Source organism: Oncorhynchus masou, chromosome 2 (genome assembly GCF_036934945.1).
Source record: "Oncorhynchus masou masou isolate Uvic2021 chromosome 2, UVic_Omas_1.1, whole genome shotgun sequence".
NCBI classification, from domain to species: domain Eukaryota; kingdom Metazoa; phylum Chordata; class Actinopteri; order Salmoniformes; family Salmonidae; genus Oncorhynchus; species Oncorhynchus masou.
In genome coordinates this window covers 17,987,300-18,002,268 of record NC_088213.1, presented here as the reverse complement: position 1 = coordinate 18,002,268, position 14,969 = coordinate 17,987,300, and the positions used below count along the sequence as shown (strand labels likewise).

At 44.0% G+C, this 14,969-nt stretch overlaps 1 protein-coding gene across 1 annotated transcript in view; it reads left to right on the top strand.

Moving 5' to 3' along the window:
• adamtsl3 (ADAMTS-like 3) overlaps window positions 1-14,969 on the top strand; it is a 228,380-nt gene that overhangs the window by 200,416 nt on the left and 12,995 nt on the right. Inside the window, 3 exon segments of the mRNA XM_064984412.1 lie at window positions 3,289-3,416; window positions 5,039-5,167; window positions 12,320-12,505. Coding sequence (XP_064840484.1) covers window positions 3,289-3,416; window positions 5,039-5,167; window positions 12,320-12,505 — 443 coding nt within the window.

Below are 14,969 nucleotides of genomic sequence, written 5' to 3'. Positions count from 1 at the left end.
ACTCTGGTCATGTGACTGCTGATGAGATCATAGGCTGTACAGTTCTAGACTCTGGTCATGTGACTGCTGAGAGATCATCAGTAGGTGTACAGTTCTAGACTCTGGTCATGTGACTGCTGAGAGATCATACAGTTCTATGTGTTCAGTTCTAGACTCTGGTCATGTGACTGCTGAGAGATCATCCCACTAGGTGTACAGTTCTAGACTCTGGTCATGTGACTGCTGAGAGATCATGGCAGTAGGTACAGTTCTAGACTCTGGTCATGTGACTGCTGAGAGATCATACAGTAGGTGTACAGTTCTAGACTCTGGTCATGTGACTGCTGAGAGATCATACAGTATGTGTACAGTTCTAGACTCTGGTCATGTGACTGAAAGAGATCATATCAGTGTTACAGTTCTAGACTCTGGTCATGTGACTGATTAATTTGCTGACAGTTCTAGACTCTGGTCATGTGACTGCTGAGAGATCATAGGCTGTTACAGTTCTAGACTCTGGTCATGTGACTGCTCATAGGCTGTACAGTTCTAGACTCTGGTCATGTGACTGCTGAGAGATCATACAGTATGTGTACAGTTCTAGACTCTGGTCATGTGACTCAGCTCATAGGCTGTACAGTTCTAGACTCTGGTCATGTGACTGCTGAGAGATCATACAGTTGTGTGTAACAGTTCTAGACTCTGGTCATGTGACTGCTGAGAGATCATAGGCTGTTACAGTTCTAGACTCTGGTCATGTGACTGCTCATAGGCTGTACAGTTCTAGACTCTGGTCATGTGACTGCTGAGAGATCCATAGGTGTACAGTTCTAGACTCTGGTCATGTGACTGCTGAGAGATCATAGGCTGTTACAGTTCTAGACTCTGGTCATGTGACTGCTCATAGGCTGTACAGTTCTAGACTCTGGTCATGTGACTGCTCATAGGCTGTACAGTTCTAGACTCCGGTCATGTGACTGCTGAGAGATCATCATAGGCTGTACAGTTCTAGACTCTGGTCATGTGACTGCTGAGAGATCATAGGCTGTACAGTTCTAGACTCTGGTCATGTGACTGCTGAGAGATCATACAGTATGTGTACAGTTCTAGACTCTGGTCATGTGACTGCTGAGAGATCATACAGGCTGTTCCAGTTCTAGACTCTGGTCATGTGACTGCTGAGAGATCATACAGTAGGTATACAGTTCTAGACTCTGGTCATGTGACTGCTGAGAGATCATACAGTAGGTGTACAGTTCTAGACTCTGGTCATGTGACTGCTGAGAGATCATAGGCTGTTACAGTTCTAGACTCTGGTCATGTGACTGCTAGGCTGTACAGAGATCATGACTGCAGTAGGTGTTACAGTTCTAGACTCTGGTCATGTGACTGCTGAGAGATCATAGGCTGTTACAGTTCTAGACTCTGGTCATGTGACTGCTGAGAGATCATACAGTAGGTGTACAGTTCTAGACTCTGGTCATGTGACTGCTGAGAGATCATACAGTAGGTGTACAGTTCTAGACTCTGGTCATGTGACTGCTGAGAGATCATACAGTAGGTGTACAGTTCTAGACTCTGGTCATGTGACTGCTGAGAGATCATGTACTGCTCATAGGTGTACAGTTCTAGACTCTGGTCATGTGACTGCTGAGAGATCATACAGTATGTGTACAGTTCTAGACTGGTCATGTGACTGCTAAGAGATCATAGGCTGTTACAGTTCTAGACTCTGGTCATGTGACTGCTCATAGGCTGTACAGTTCTAGACTCTGGTCATGTGACTGCTGAGAGATCATAGGCTGTTACAGTTCTAGACTCTGGTCATGTGACTGCTGAGAGATCATAGGCTGTTACAGTTCTAGACTCTGGTCATGTGACTGCTGAGAGATCATAGGCTGTACAGTTCTAGACTCTGGTCATGTGACTGCTAAGAGATCATAGGCTGTTACAGTTCTAGACTCTGGTCATGTGACTGCTCATAGGCTGTACAGTTCTAGACTCTGGTCATGTGACTGCTGAGAGATCATACAGTAGGTGTACAGTTCTAGACTCTGGTCATGTGACTGCTGAGAGATCATAGGCTGTTACAGTTCTAGACTCTGGTCATGTGACTGCTGAGAGATCATACAGTAGGTGTACAGTTCTAGACTCTGGTCATGTGACTGCTGAGAGATCATAGGCTGTTACAGTTCTAGACTCCGGTCATGTGACTGCTGAGAGATCATACAGTAGGTGGACAGTTCTAGACTCTGGTCATGCTGACTGCTGAGAGATCATAGGCTGTTACAGTTCTAGACTCCGGTCATGTGACTGCTGAGAGATCATACAGTAGGTGGACAGTTCTAGACTCTGGTCATGTGACTGCTGAGAGATCATACAGTAGGTGGACAGTTCTAGACTCTGGTCATGTGACTGCTGAGAGATCATACAGTAGGTGGACAGTTCTAGACTCTGGTCATGTGACTGCTGAGAGATCATACAGTAGGTGGACAGTTCTAGACTCTGGTCATGTGACTGCTGAGAGATCATAGGCTGTACAGTTCTAGACTCTGGCCATGTGACTGCTGAGAGATCATACAGTAGGTGGACAGTTCTAGACTCTGGTCATGTGACTGCTGAGAGATCATAGGCTGTATTGTTCTAGACTCTGGTCATGTGACTGCTGAGAGATCATACAGTAGGTGGACAGTTCTAGACTCTGGCTCTGTGGATGATATGTCATTCATGAGACAGCCCTGCCACAAAGGTCAATAGTAGTGAATTATTTAAAACAAACTTGCTTTGCCAAGCCATCTGTAGTGTTTCAATGAATTATGATGTAAAACATGTTACCATGATCTATTACATGAATTCTTATATATATCATGTTAACATCAATTCTTATATATAACATGTTAACATCAATTCTTATATACTGTATAACATGTTAACATAAATAATTTTTTATTTTATACCTTTATTTAACTAGGCAAGTCAGTTAAGAACAAATTCTTATTTTCAATGACGGCCTAGGAACAGTGGGTTAACTGCCTGTTCAAGGGCAGAACGACAGATTTGTACCTTGTCAGCTTGGGGATTTGAACGTGCAACCTTCCGGTTACTAGTCCAACGCTCTAACCACTAGGCTACCCTGCCGCCCCAACATAAATTCTTATATATAACATGTACACTATCTTTTTTATATACCGCATTGTGTGTATAATCCATTTCCATACAATCACTTTCCTGCACACCAAAAATGTGTATAGTATTATATAGTGATGACTGTGGTTGAGATACATGTCTTGTTTTCCTTTGCTACTGCAGGGTACACTGGGATATCTCTGGCGGACTGCATATCTCTAGTCCTGGGCCGGGGGACAGAGGGGTGTACAGGTGCACAGCCTCAAACACCCACGGTTCAGCCTCAGAGAGTACACAGCTGCTGTTAGCTGGTGAGTACCCAGTCAACTGGGTTATATATGGGAGGGAGGTAGCCTAGCCGTTAGAGAGTTGGGCCAGTAACCGAAAGGTTGCTGGTTTGAATAGCCGAGCCTACAAGGTGAAAAATATGCCGATGTGCCCTTGAGCAAGGCACTTAACCCTAATTTGCTCCAGGGGCGCCGTACTACTATGGCTGACCCTGCAAAACAACACATTTCACTGCACCTATCCGGTGTATATGACAATTCAACATGTTATTATATTCATGAGTGCACCCCCAGCCCCAAGGTTCGCCAAAGTATACGTTGTCTTTGGCGTCCCAACGCAAATAGCGTAGTCGGCAATACATTCCTAACCCCCTGCGACTAGCGAGCCTGAAAACAAAGGGGGGAAATCTGCGTACTAGTCTTAATAAAACCTCATTTCCGCCACCATGCGTTTAGCCAATCAGGTTGCACCGCCTGCTGTACGCAGCGTCCAGAAGTAGCTAGCCTCCCTAGCATGGTGGTGGAAATGGCTTTTATTAAGCAGTCAGGTTGCACCACCTGCTGTACGCAGTGTCCAGAAGTAGCTAACCTCCCTAGCATGGTGGTGGAAATGGCTTTTATTAAGTCAGTCAGGTTGCAGCCTCCCTAGCATGGTGGTGGAAATGGCTTTTATTAAGCAGTCAGGTTGCACCGCCGCACGCAGCGTCCAGAAGTAGTTAGCCTCCCTAGCATGGTGGTGGAAATGGCTTTTATTAAGCAGTCAGGTTGCACCGCCTGCTGTACGCAGCATCCAGAAGTAGCTAGCCTCCCTAGCATGGTGGTGGAAATGGCTTTTATTAAACAGTCAGGTGGAAATGGCTTTTATTAAGCAGTACACCGCCTGCTGTACGCAGCGTCCAGAAGTAGTTAGCCTCCCTAGCATGGTGGTGGAAATGGCTTTTATTAAGCAGTCAGGTTACACCGCCTGCTGTACGCAGCGTCCAGAAGTAGCTAGCCTCCCTAGCATGGTGGTGGAAATGGCTTTTATTAAGACACTGCTCATATTTTTCTAGCAGCCCCCTATTAAATGTAGTTCAGGAGGAAGCCAATGTTGTCGCCTGATGGGAGGATATTTTATTTTATGAACCAGCCGCCGGGCGACATGAGTGTATTACCGGCTGGGTTGATAGCGTCAACACCAAGAGATAATATACAATGTCAGGAAGAACACCCTCTAGGGGTCTCGGCGCTAGGGCACACCGTAGGAAACCGCTTTGCGACGGAAAATGAAAACAAGCGTTTCTTATTGGACAAGTTCAGGTAGTCCCTCCTGTTTTCAGACAGTTTGCTTCCGTTTAGTTCCTAGTGAATACAAACATGTCCCAGGTCTGATAAGCATTATAAGTATGCAAATGATGAAATGCTCCAAGAGGAAATGATCATGTATTCATAGTATGTACACTATTTATAAATCATTTATTAATACTTATTCATGAAAGTTATTATGAAATGTTACTCTAATTAAATAACATTATGCAATGTTATTTGAAATGTTAAAATAAATGTTATTTATGTTATTTATGTTTCTTAAAAAACAGTAGTTACAGGGGAGGAGGGGATAAATGAGCCATTTGGAAACATTTGTAGTTGTTGTCTGTTCTTCACAGAGCCTCCTGTGATAGCTGTGTCGTGGAGGAACGTATCGGACAAGGAAGCCCCCAGTGTGAGGGCCGTGGTGGGGGGACGGGTCAGTCTACGCCCTGGGGCTAACCTAACTCTAGACTGCCCCGTCACAGGTAGGCCTCACCAGAGCAATTACATCTCATACACTCTTAGGAAAACGGCTTCCTAAAAGGTTCTACAACTGTCCCCATTGGAGAACCCTTCTTGGTTCCAGGAAGAACTCTTTTGGGTTCCATGTAGACCCTCTATGTAAAATGTTTTACATGGAAATCAAAAGGGTTCTGCCTGAAATGAAAAAGGGTTCTTCAAAGGGTTCTCCTAACGGATTAGGGTTACTGCCTTTCTAGGGAGTTTTTCCTCGCCACCGTGCTTCTACATCTGCATTGCTTGTGTTTGGAGTTTTAGGCTGGGTTTCTGTATAGTGACATTGACTGATGTTAAAAGGGCTTTATAAATACATTTTATTGATTGAGATGCTCTATATGGAACAAAAATGGTTATTCAAAGGGTTCTCCTATGGGGACAGCCAAAGAACCCTTTTAGGTTCTAGATATCACATTTTTTTCTAAAACTGTAGAATGGACCATGCAATAGTGATTCTAATTATGTGTATATCATAGGGACAGACAGTCCCTCCATTTTGTGGTTCACATTGTCAAGCTCCAAAATGATCGACCATGTGTTTAAATTTAATTTCAGGCAATAATATATATCTGGTGTAAGGTAGCACATTCAGGCAGACATGATCAAGCTATGAAGTGGACATACCTTGTGTTGAAATTGTATTTCAAACAATAAATGGTATCATCTATACAGCATATCTATGCAATAGTATCTATACAGAATATATATAGTGAAAATAGTAGGATATTTTCTCCACACTGGTCTTTGTCAGTTGTAGTTTTGGCTGCTCTTTGGCAGTAATATACTGTGGTGAACACAAATGACTGGCAGCCTAGTCCTACTGCGATCTAATACCCGAACATGGGTTTTATGTATCCATATGGTTATGTGGCAGATCATAGCTACGCTGTGGACACGCAGAAAGACACAGTTCGCTGAAAAGTGAATGGTGTGGAAAGCCACCATGCCAGTCAGGGCTCTAGCAGTGGACACATGGATTTAAACTTCCTGGTTCAGTTACAGCTGTAATGAGGTGTATAAAATGAGAGCAGAGCTTTGATTGAGAAGTGATGTTTGTGACGAGGCTTGGCAGTTGGCTACGGCATCATGCAATTTCACAACACAACAAAATGATTCCATTTAGCATTTTTAGCTAGAGATGTTTGTAATTTATGATATGAAGTGGTATTAGACCAGAGTCATATCTGACCCCCTATTCACCATGTAGTGCACAACTTCTGAATCCATATAGGGCACTCAATTTGACCACAGCCCTATCTGACACCCACAGTGGGCTGTGGTTCACTATGGGACATTGGGGTATAGGCCGGGGTGTTATTGGAGACAGCCAATAACCTTGACCAACCACACCATAGTTATTAGGTTGAATCTTCCCAGGTTGCCTCCTAAATGCCACTCTATTCCCTTTATAGCACCCTACTTTTAACCAGGGCCCATATAGTGCACTATATGGAGAATAGGGAGCCATTTGTAATGCGCATCCAGCCTCATCATCACCTTAGTGAGAACCGGCTGAGATGAAAGGATATGTTATTTAAGTCTCATTTGTTTTGGCCGTACACCTTTACAGAAACACACACACACACACACAGAGACACACACACACACACAGAGACACACACACACACACCTTGCACACCCTAGCACCCTCTCTCTCATCCCATTAATTCACTGGTGATTAAAGCAGCTGTGTGTGTGTGTGTGTGTGTGTGTGTGTGTGTGTGTGTGTGTGTGTGTGTGTGTGTGTGTGTGTGTGTGTGTGTGTGTGTGTGTGTGTGTGTGTGTGTGTGTGTGTGTGTGTGTGTGTGTGTGTGTGTGTGTGTGTGTGTGTGTGTGTGTGTGTGTAAAGGTGTAAGGCCAAAACAAATGAGACTTAAATAACATGTCCTTTCATCTCAGTGAGAGTAGAAGGGAGAAGTGGAGAGAGAAAGAGGGAGACGAGGGGAGAGAGAAAGAGAGAGAAAGGTATTTAAAGGCAATGTAAAGAGATACTGTCTTTTATTTGTTACTTAGGGTTGTGGAGAGATGTCTGGCAGCAGTTGGCTTCCCTCCAAGACACACACACACATAATGCACACACACACTCAGAGGAAGAGACACAGACACAGACAAATACATGGAAAGGCAAACACTGAAAGACACACACACACACACACACACACACACACACACACACACACACACACACACACACACACACACACACACACACACACACACACACACACACACACACACACACACACACACACACACACATTTACATTTACATTTAAGTCATTTAGCAGACGCACTTACACACAGCGACTTACAAATTGGTGAATTCACCTTCTGACATCAGTGGAACAGCCACTTTACAATAGTGCATCTAAATCATTTAAGGGGGGGGGTGAGAAGGATTATTACTTTATCCTGACGGAAGGTGGTGATTGACTCCGCTGTCCTGGCGTCGTGAGGGAGTTTGTTCCACCATTGGGGGGCCAGAGCCTACACACACCTGTAGGATCCAAGCTATTAGATCTTATAAACCATCCTGATTGCAGAAGGTAATCTGTATCATTGAGGTCAGAGATCCTGAGAAACAATCACTGGACCTTCACACACACCATTTTACCTTGTCAGTATATTCAATATTGGATTCATCTCCAGTGAGTTTTGTGTACATGCATTTCTCGTATTTGTATTGATTAAGTAGCAGCTACTCTTCCTGGGGTTCATTAGTTCCTGCCAAAGTAGCAGCTACTCTTCCTGGGGTCCATTAGTTCCTGCCAAAGTAGCAGCTACTCTTCCTGGGGTCCATTAGTTCCTGCCAAAGTAGCAGCTACTCTTCCTGGGGTCCATTAGTTCCTGCCAAAGTAGCAGCTACTCTTCCTGGGGTCCATTAGTTCCTGCCAATGTAGCAGCTACTCTTCCTGGGGGCCATTAGTTCCTGCCAAAGCAGCAACTACTCTTCCTGGGGTCCAGCAAAATTAAGGCAGTTTATAACATTTTAAAAACATTACAATACATTCATAGACTTCACAACACACTGTGTGCCCTCAGGCCCCTACTCCACCACTAGCACATATCTACAGTTCTAAATCCATGTGTATGTATAGTGTATGTTATTGTGTGTGTATGTGCCAATGTTTGTGTTGCTACACAGTCCCCGCTGTTCCATAAGGTGTTTTTTTAATCTGTTTTTTTAAATCAAATGTTACTGCTTGCATCAGTTACTTGATGTGGAATAGAGTTCCATGAAGTCATGGCTCTATGTTGTACTGCGCACCTCCATAGTCTGTTCTGGACATAGAAGCTGTGAAGAGACCTCTTGTGGCATGTCCTGTGGGGTATGCATGGGTGTCTGTGCTGTGTGCCAGTAGTTTAGCCTGACAGCTCGGTGCATTCAACATGTCAATACCTCTCACAAATAAAAGTAGTGATGAAGTCAATCTCCTCCACTTTGAGCCAGGAGAGATTGACATGCATATTATTAACATTAGCTCTCTGTGTACATCCAAGGGCCAGCCGTGCTGCCCTGTTCTGAGGACCAGCCGTGCTGCCCTGTTCTGAGGACCAGCCGTGCTGCCCTGTTCTGAGGGCCAGCCGTGCTGCCCTGTTCTGAGGGCCAGCCGTGCTGCCCTGTTCTGAGGGCCAGCCGTGCTGCCCTGTTCTGAGGGCCAGCCGTGCTGCCCTGTTCTGAGGGCCAGCCGTGCTGCCCTGTTCTGAGCCAAGTTATTTTTTGTGGCACCTGATCACACTACTGAACAGTGGTCAAGGTGAGACAAAACTAGGGCCTGTAGGATCGGCCTTGATAGTGTTGTTAAGAAGGTAGAAACTAGGGCCTGTAGGACCGGCCTTGATAGTGTTGTTAAGAAGGTAGAAACTAGGGCCTGTAGGACCGGCCTTGATAGTGTTGTTAAGAAGGTAGAAACTAGGGCCTGTAGGACCTGCCTTGATAGTGTTGTTAAGAAGGTAGAAACTAGGGCCTGTAGGACCGGCCTTGATAGTGTTGTTAAGAAGGTAGAAACTAGGGCCTGTAGGACCTGCCTTGATAGTGTTGTTAAGAAGGTAGAAACTAGGGCCTGTAGGACTTGCCTTGATAGTGTTGTTAAGAAGGTAGAAACTAGGGCCTGTAGGACCTGCCTTGATAGTGTTGTTAAGAAGGTAGAAACTAGGGCCTGTAGGACCGGCCTTGATAGTGTTGTTAAGAAGGTAGAAACTAGGGCCTGTAGGACCTGCCTTGATAGTGTTGTTAAGAAGGTAGAAACTAGGGCCTGTAGGACCGGCCTTGATAGTGTTGTTAAGAAGGTAGAAACTAGGGCCTGTAGGACCGGCCTTGATAGTGTTGTTAAGAAGGTAGAAACTAGGGCCTGTAGGACCGGCCTTGATAGTGTTGTTAAGAAGGTAGAAACTAGGGCCTGTAGGACCGGCCTTGATAGTGTTGATAACAAGGTAGAAACTAGGGCCTGTAGGACCTGCCTTGATAGTGTTGTTAAGAAGGTAGAAACTAGGGCCTGTAGGACCGGCCTTGATAGTGTTGTTAAGAAGGTAGAAACTAGGGCCTGTAGGACCGGCATTGATAGTGTTGTTAAGAAGGTAGAAACTAGGGCCTGTAGGACCGGCCTTGATAGTGTTGTTAAGAAGGTAGAGCATCGCTTTATTATAGACAGACTTCTCCCCACCTTAGCTACTACTGCATCGATATGTTTTGACCATGACAGTTTATAATCTAAGGTTGGTTTTGTCATCTCAACTTTCTCAATTTCCACATTATATGTCTATGTATGCTGATAATATACAACACGTGGGTCTAATCCTGGATGCTGATAGGTTAAAACAGCGTTCCAGACAGTGTCTATTCCACAAATTGCCACCAGCTAAGGCTATGACGTTGAAATGTCTATTTACTGTTCAAACTCACTGCACAGTCCACTGTCTTATCAGCCTAGCCAGGCAATTTATAAACTCTCTCTACTGTAAAAAAGCATGTAGACATTATCTGCCCTTTCTTTTAGACTAGCAATATATCCTGCCAATATATCCTGCAAACACCGGCTTCTCAGGCATTATCACTTAAATGACAGTTGGTACGAGGTATTGGTTAGTTAGTTGAACGGAGGTGATACAACAGCACACTCCTGTGGTAGAGACCATTCTCAACACATGAACCAGAAGAGGTCACAGAAGCAGATATGGGGTACTGCACAGTGGAGGCTGGTGGGAGGAGCTATAGGAGTACGGGCTCATAGTAATGGTTTGAATGGAATAAATGGAATGGTATCAAACACATCAAATATATGGAAATTCCATTCCAGCCATTACAATGAGCCCGTCTTTATGCTGTAGGAAGCCCATATTCCTATAGCATGAAGATGGCGGCCTCCAAGTACTTACCACAAATGCCTAATTTGCTAAGTTCGCCGTATTGTTCAATGCTTTCCTTTGCACATGTTTTGTATTGGCATTGGCACAGTAAACATGATCCCAGTTCTATCCCAAAGATGTATTGACATTGGCACAGTAAACATGATCCCAGTTCTATCCCCAAAGATGTATTGGCATTGGCACAGTAAACATGATCCCAGTTCTATCCCCAAAGATGTATTGGCATTGGCACAGTAAACATGATCCCAGTTCTATCCCCAAAGATGTATTGGCATTGGCACAGTAAACATGATCCCAGTTCTATCCCCAAAGATGTATTGGCATTGGCACAGTAAACATGATCCCAGTTCTATCCCCAAAGATGTATTGGCATTGGCACAGTAAACATGATCCCAGTTCTATCCCCAAAGATGTATTGGCATTGGCACAGTAAACATGATCCCAGTTCTATCCACAAAGATGTATTGGCATTGGCACAGTAAACATGATCCCAGTTCTATCCCCAAAGATGTATTGGCATTGGCACAGTAAACATGATCCCAGTTCTATCCCCAAAGATGTATTGGCATTGGCACAGTAAACATGATCCCAGTTCTATCCCAAAGATGTATTGGCATTGGCACAGTAAACATGATCCCAGTTCTATCCCCAAAGATGTATTGGCATTGGCACAGTAAACATGATCCCAGTTCTATCCCCAAAGATGTATTGGCATTGGCACAGTAAACATGATCCCAGTTCTATCCCCAAAGATGTATTGGCATTGGCACAGTAAACATGATCCCAGTTCTATCTCCAAAGATGTATTGGCATTGGCACAGTAAACATGATCCCAGTTCTATCCCCAAAGATGTATTGGCATTGGCACAGTAAACATGATCCCAGTTCTATCCCCAAAGATGTATTGGCATTGGCACAGTAAACATGATCCCAGTTCTATCCCCAAAGATGTATTGGCATTGGCACAGTAAACATGATCCCAGTTCCATCCCCAAAGATGGCGGCAGTTAGAAAAAACGAAACAAGTAGATTGTGCTGATTTACTGGCACATTGGACCATGTCGCACTCCGTAGTTTAAGAGCTCTCTGGGTAGAGCTAAAAACAATGACTTAATTTCCAAATTCATCCATCTTTATGCACCTTCGCCATTGAAATGGAATTGGCCCCCAACCCCTATTTCATAGATTGACTATGTGAGACAAAACAGAATGAGCTTGTCGAGTAACAGTCTGGCCGTGGCTGCTCAGACCCAATAGCAATATGTTTGAATAACTGTAGCCAAGTACAAGCCAACTGGCACATGCTGTTCAGGGCTTGCGTCCCAAATGGTAACCAATTCTCTATATAGTGCACTCATTTTGACTAGGGCCCATACGGAAATATTGCACTGCATAAGGAAAAGGGTGCCATTTGGAACTATACTATATGTGTGTGTCTGAAGGGAGTGGTCAAGACGTAAGGATTGGCATCCAGCGCTCTGATTTGTCCGAGTGATCAGTAATAACCAGTCTCAAATAGTCTAATCAGTCTCTCTGTCATCAGGGCGTTCATCTATGTTGGACATTCTATGTGTGTTTTTGTATTTATTTAAAGTGAAGTATTCTGTGATTTGTGGGATGTCTGAATCAGTTATCCTCAGTCTTGTGTCTCTTACACTAGTGCTCTCTGTCTGTCTGTCTCTCTGTCTCTCTCTCTCTCTCTCTCTCTCTCTACCTCTTCTCTCTCCCCCTCCTCTCCCCTCTCTCTCTACCAGGTGTGCCTCAGCCTACAGTAACTTGGCAGAGGAAGGAGGGTGTGTTAGATGTCAGCGTGGCGGTACCCCTGCCCTCTGGTTCTCTGTGGCTCCAAAACGTCACTCTCCAGAGCCAAGGCACCTACTCCTGCATGGCTGCCAACCCCATAGGAAAATCCACCGCTTTCACTGTTCTCCATGTCACCGGTGGGTTCACACACACATGTGAGCGTGCATACACACACACACACACACGGGCGTGCATAGTGTATACACAGATTTACACACAAGTGCTGTGGCAGCCCACACGCACACGCACGCACACACAGCTGAGGTATAGGGCTGGTGCTGTGCTAGCTATCAGGGTGGTAAAATCCTCTCAAATGTTAATCACACCTCATTGTGGAACACACACACACACATACACACACACACACACACACACACACACACACACACACACACGCTACCCTGACCAAACCAGGGTGGTCCAATAACGATTATCCTGAAATACAGTTGATAAACTAAGTTGACTGTCCCTTTTCTTTAGGCTTTAGAAGCTTCTGATAGGCTAATTGACATAATTTGAGTCAATTGGATGTGTACCTGTGGATGTATTTCAATGCCTACTTTCAAACTCAGTGCCTCTCTGCTTGAAATCATGGGAAAATCTAAATAAAATCAACCATGACCTCAGAACAAAATTGTAGACCTCCAGAATTCTGGTTCATCCTTGGGAGCAAATTCCAAATGTCTGAAGGTACGACGTTCATCTGTACAAACAATAGTATGCAAGTATAAACACCATGGGACCGCGCAGCCGTCATACCGCTCAGGAAGGAGAGGCGTTGTCTCCTAGAGATGAACATACTTTGGTGCAAAAAGTACAAATCAATCCCAGAATAACAGCAAAGGACCTTGTGAAGGTACAAAAGGTACAAAAGTATCTATATCCACAGTAAAACGAGTCCTATATCGACATAACCTGAAAGGCCATTTAGCAAGGAAGATGCCACTGCTCCAAAACCGCCATAAAACTGCCAGACTATGGTTTGCAACTACACATGGGGACAAGGATGGTATTTTTTGGAGAAATGTCCTCTGATCTGATGTAACAAAAATAGAACTGTTTGGCCATAATGACCATCATTATGTTTGGAGGAAAAAGGGAGAGGCTTGCAAGCTGAAGAACATCATCCCAACTGTGAAGCACGGGGGTGGCAGCATCATGTTGTGGGGGTGCTTTGCTGCAGGAGGGACTGGTGCACTTCACAAAATAGATGGCATCATGAAGGAGGAAAGTTATGTGGATATATTGAAGCAGCATCTCAGACATCAGTCAGGAAGTTAAAGCTTGGTCATAAATGGATCTTCCCAAATAGACAATGACCCCAAGCATACTTCCAAAGTTGTGGCAAAATGGCTTAAGGAAATCAAAGTAAAGGTATTGGAGTGGCCATCCCAAAGCCCTGACCTCAATCCTATAGAAAATGTGTGGGCAGAACTGAAAAAGCATGTGCGAGCAAGGAGGCCTACAAACCTGACTCAGTTACACCAGCTCTGTCAGGAGGAATGGGAAGCCCGTGGAAGGCTACCCGAAATGTTTGACATAAGTTAAACAATTCGAAGGCAACACTACCAAATACTATTTGAGTGTATGTAAACTTCTGACACACTGGGAATGTGATGAAAGAAATAAAATCTGAATTAAATCATTCTCTCTACTATTATTCTGACATTTCACATTCTTAAAATAAAATGGTGATCCTATCAGACCTAAGACAGGGATTTTTACTAGGATTAAATGTCAGGAATTGTGAAAACATGAGTTTAAATGTATTTGGCTAAGGTGTACGTAAACCTCCGACTTCAACTGTTTTTGTCTAACACTCAGACATTCACTAAACATGCTCTGTATTCTGTACCGACCATGGTCTACAGTCCTCTTACATGTTACTCTGGAATGTCTGTTATTGTCTGTTATGTCTGTTACTCTGGAACATATCCTAACCTATTGTAAACCTCCACACAACATGATGATAACCTACTGTAAACCTCCACACAACATGATGATAACCTACTGTAAACCTCCACACAACATGATGATAACCTATTGTAAACCTCCACACAACATGATGATAACCTATTGTAAACCTCCACACAACATGATGATAACCTATTGTAAACCTCCACACAACATGATGATAACCTATTGTAAACCTCCACACAACATGATGATAACCTATTGTAAACCTCCACACAACATGATGATAACCTATTGTAAACCTCCACACAACATGATGATAACCTACTGTAAACCTCCACACAACATGATGATAACCTATTGTAAACCTCCACACAACATGATGATAACCTACTGTAAACCTCCACACAACATGATGATAACCTATTGTAAACCTCCACACAACATGATAACCTACTGTAAACCTCCACACAACATGATGATAACCTATTGTAAACCTCCACACAACATAATGATAACCTACTGTAAACCTCCACACACCATGATGATAACCTATTGTAAACCTCCACACAACATGATGATAACCTACGGTAAACTCCACACAACATGATGATAACCTACGGTAAACTCCACACAACATGATGATAACCTACTGTAAACCTCCACACAACATGATGATAACCTACT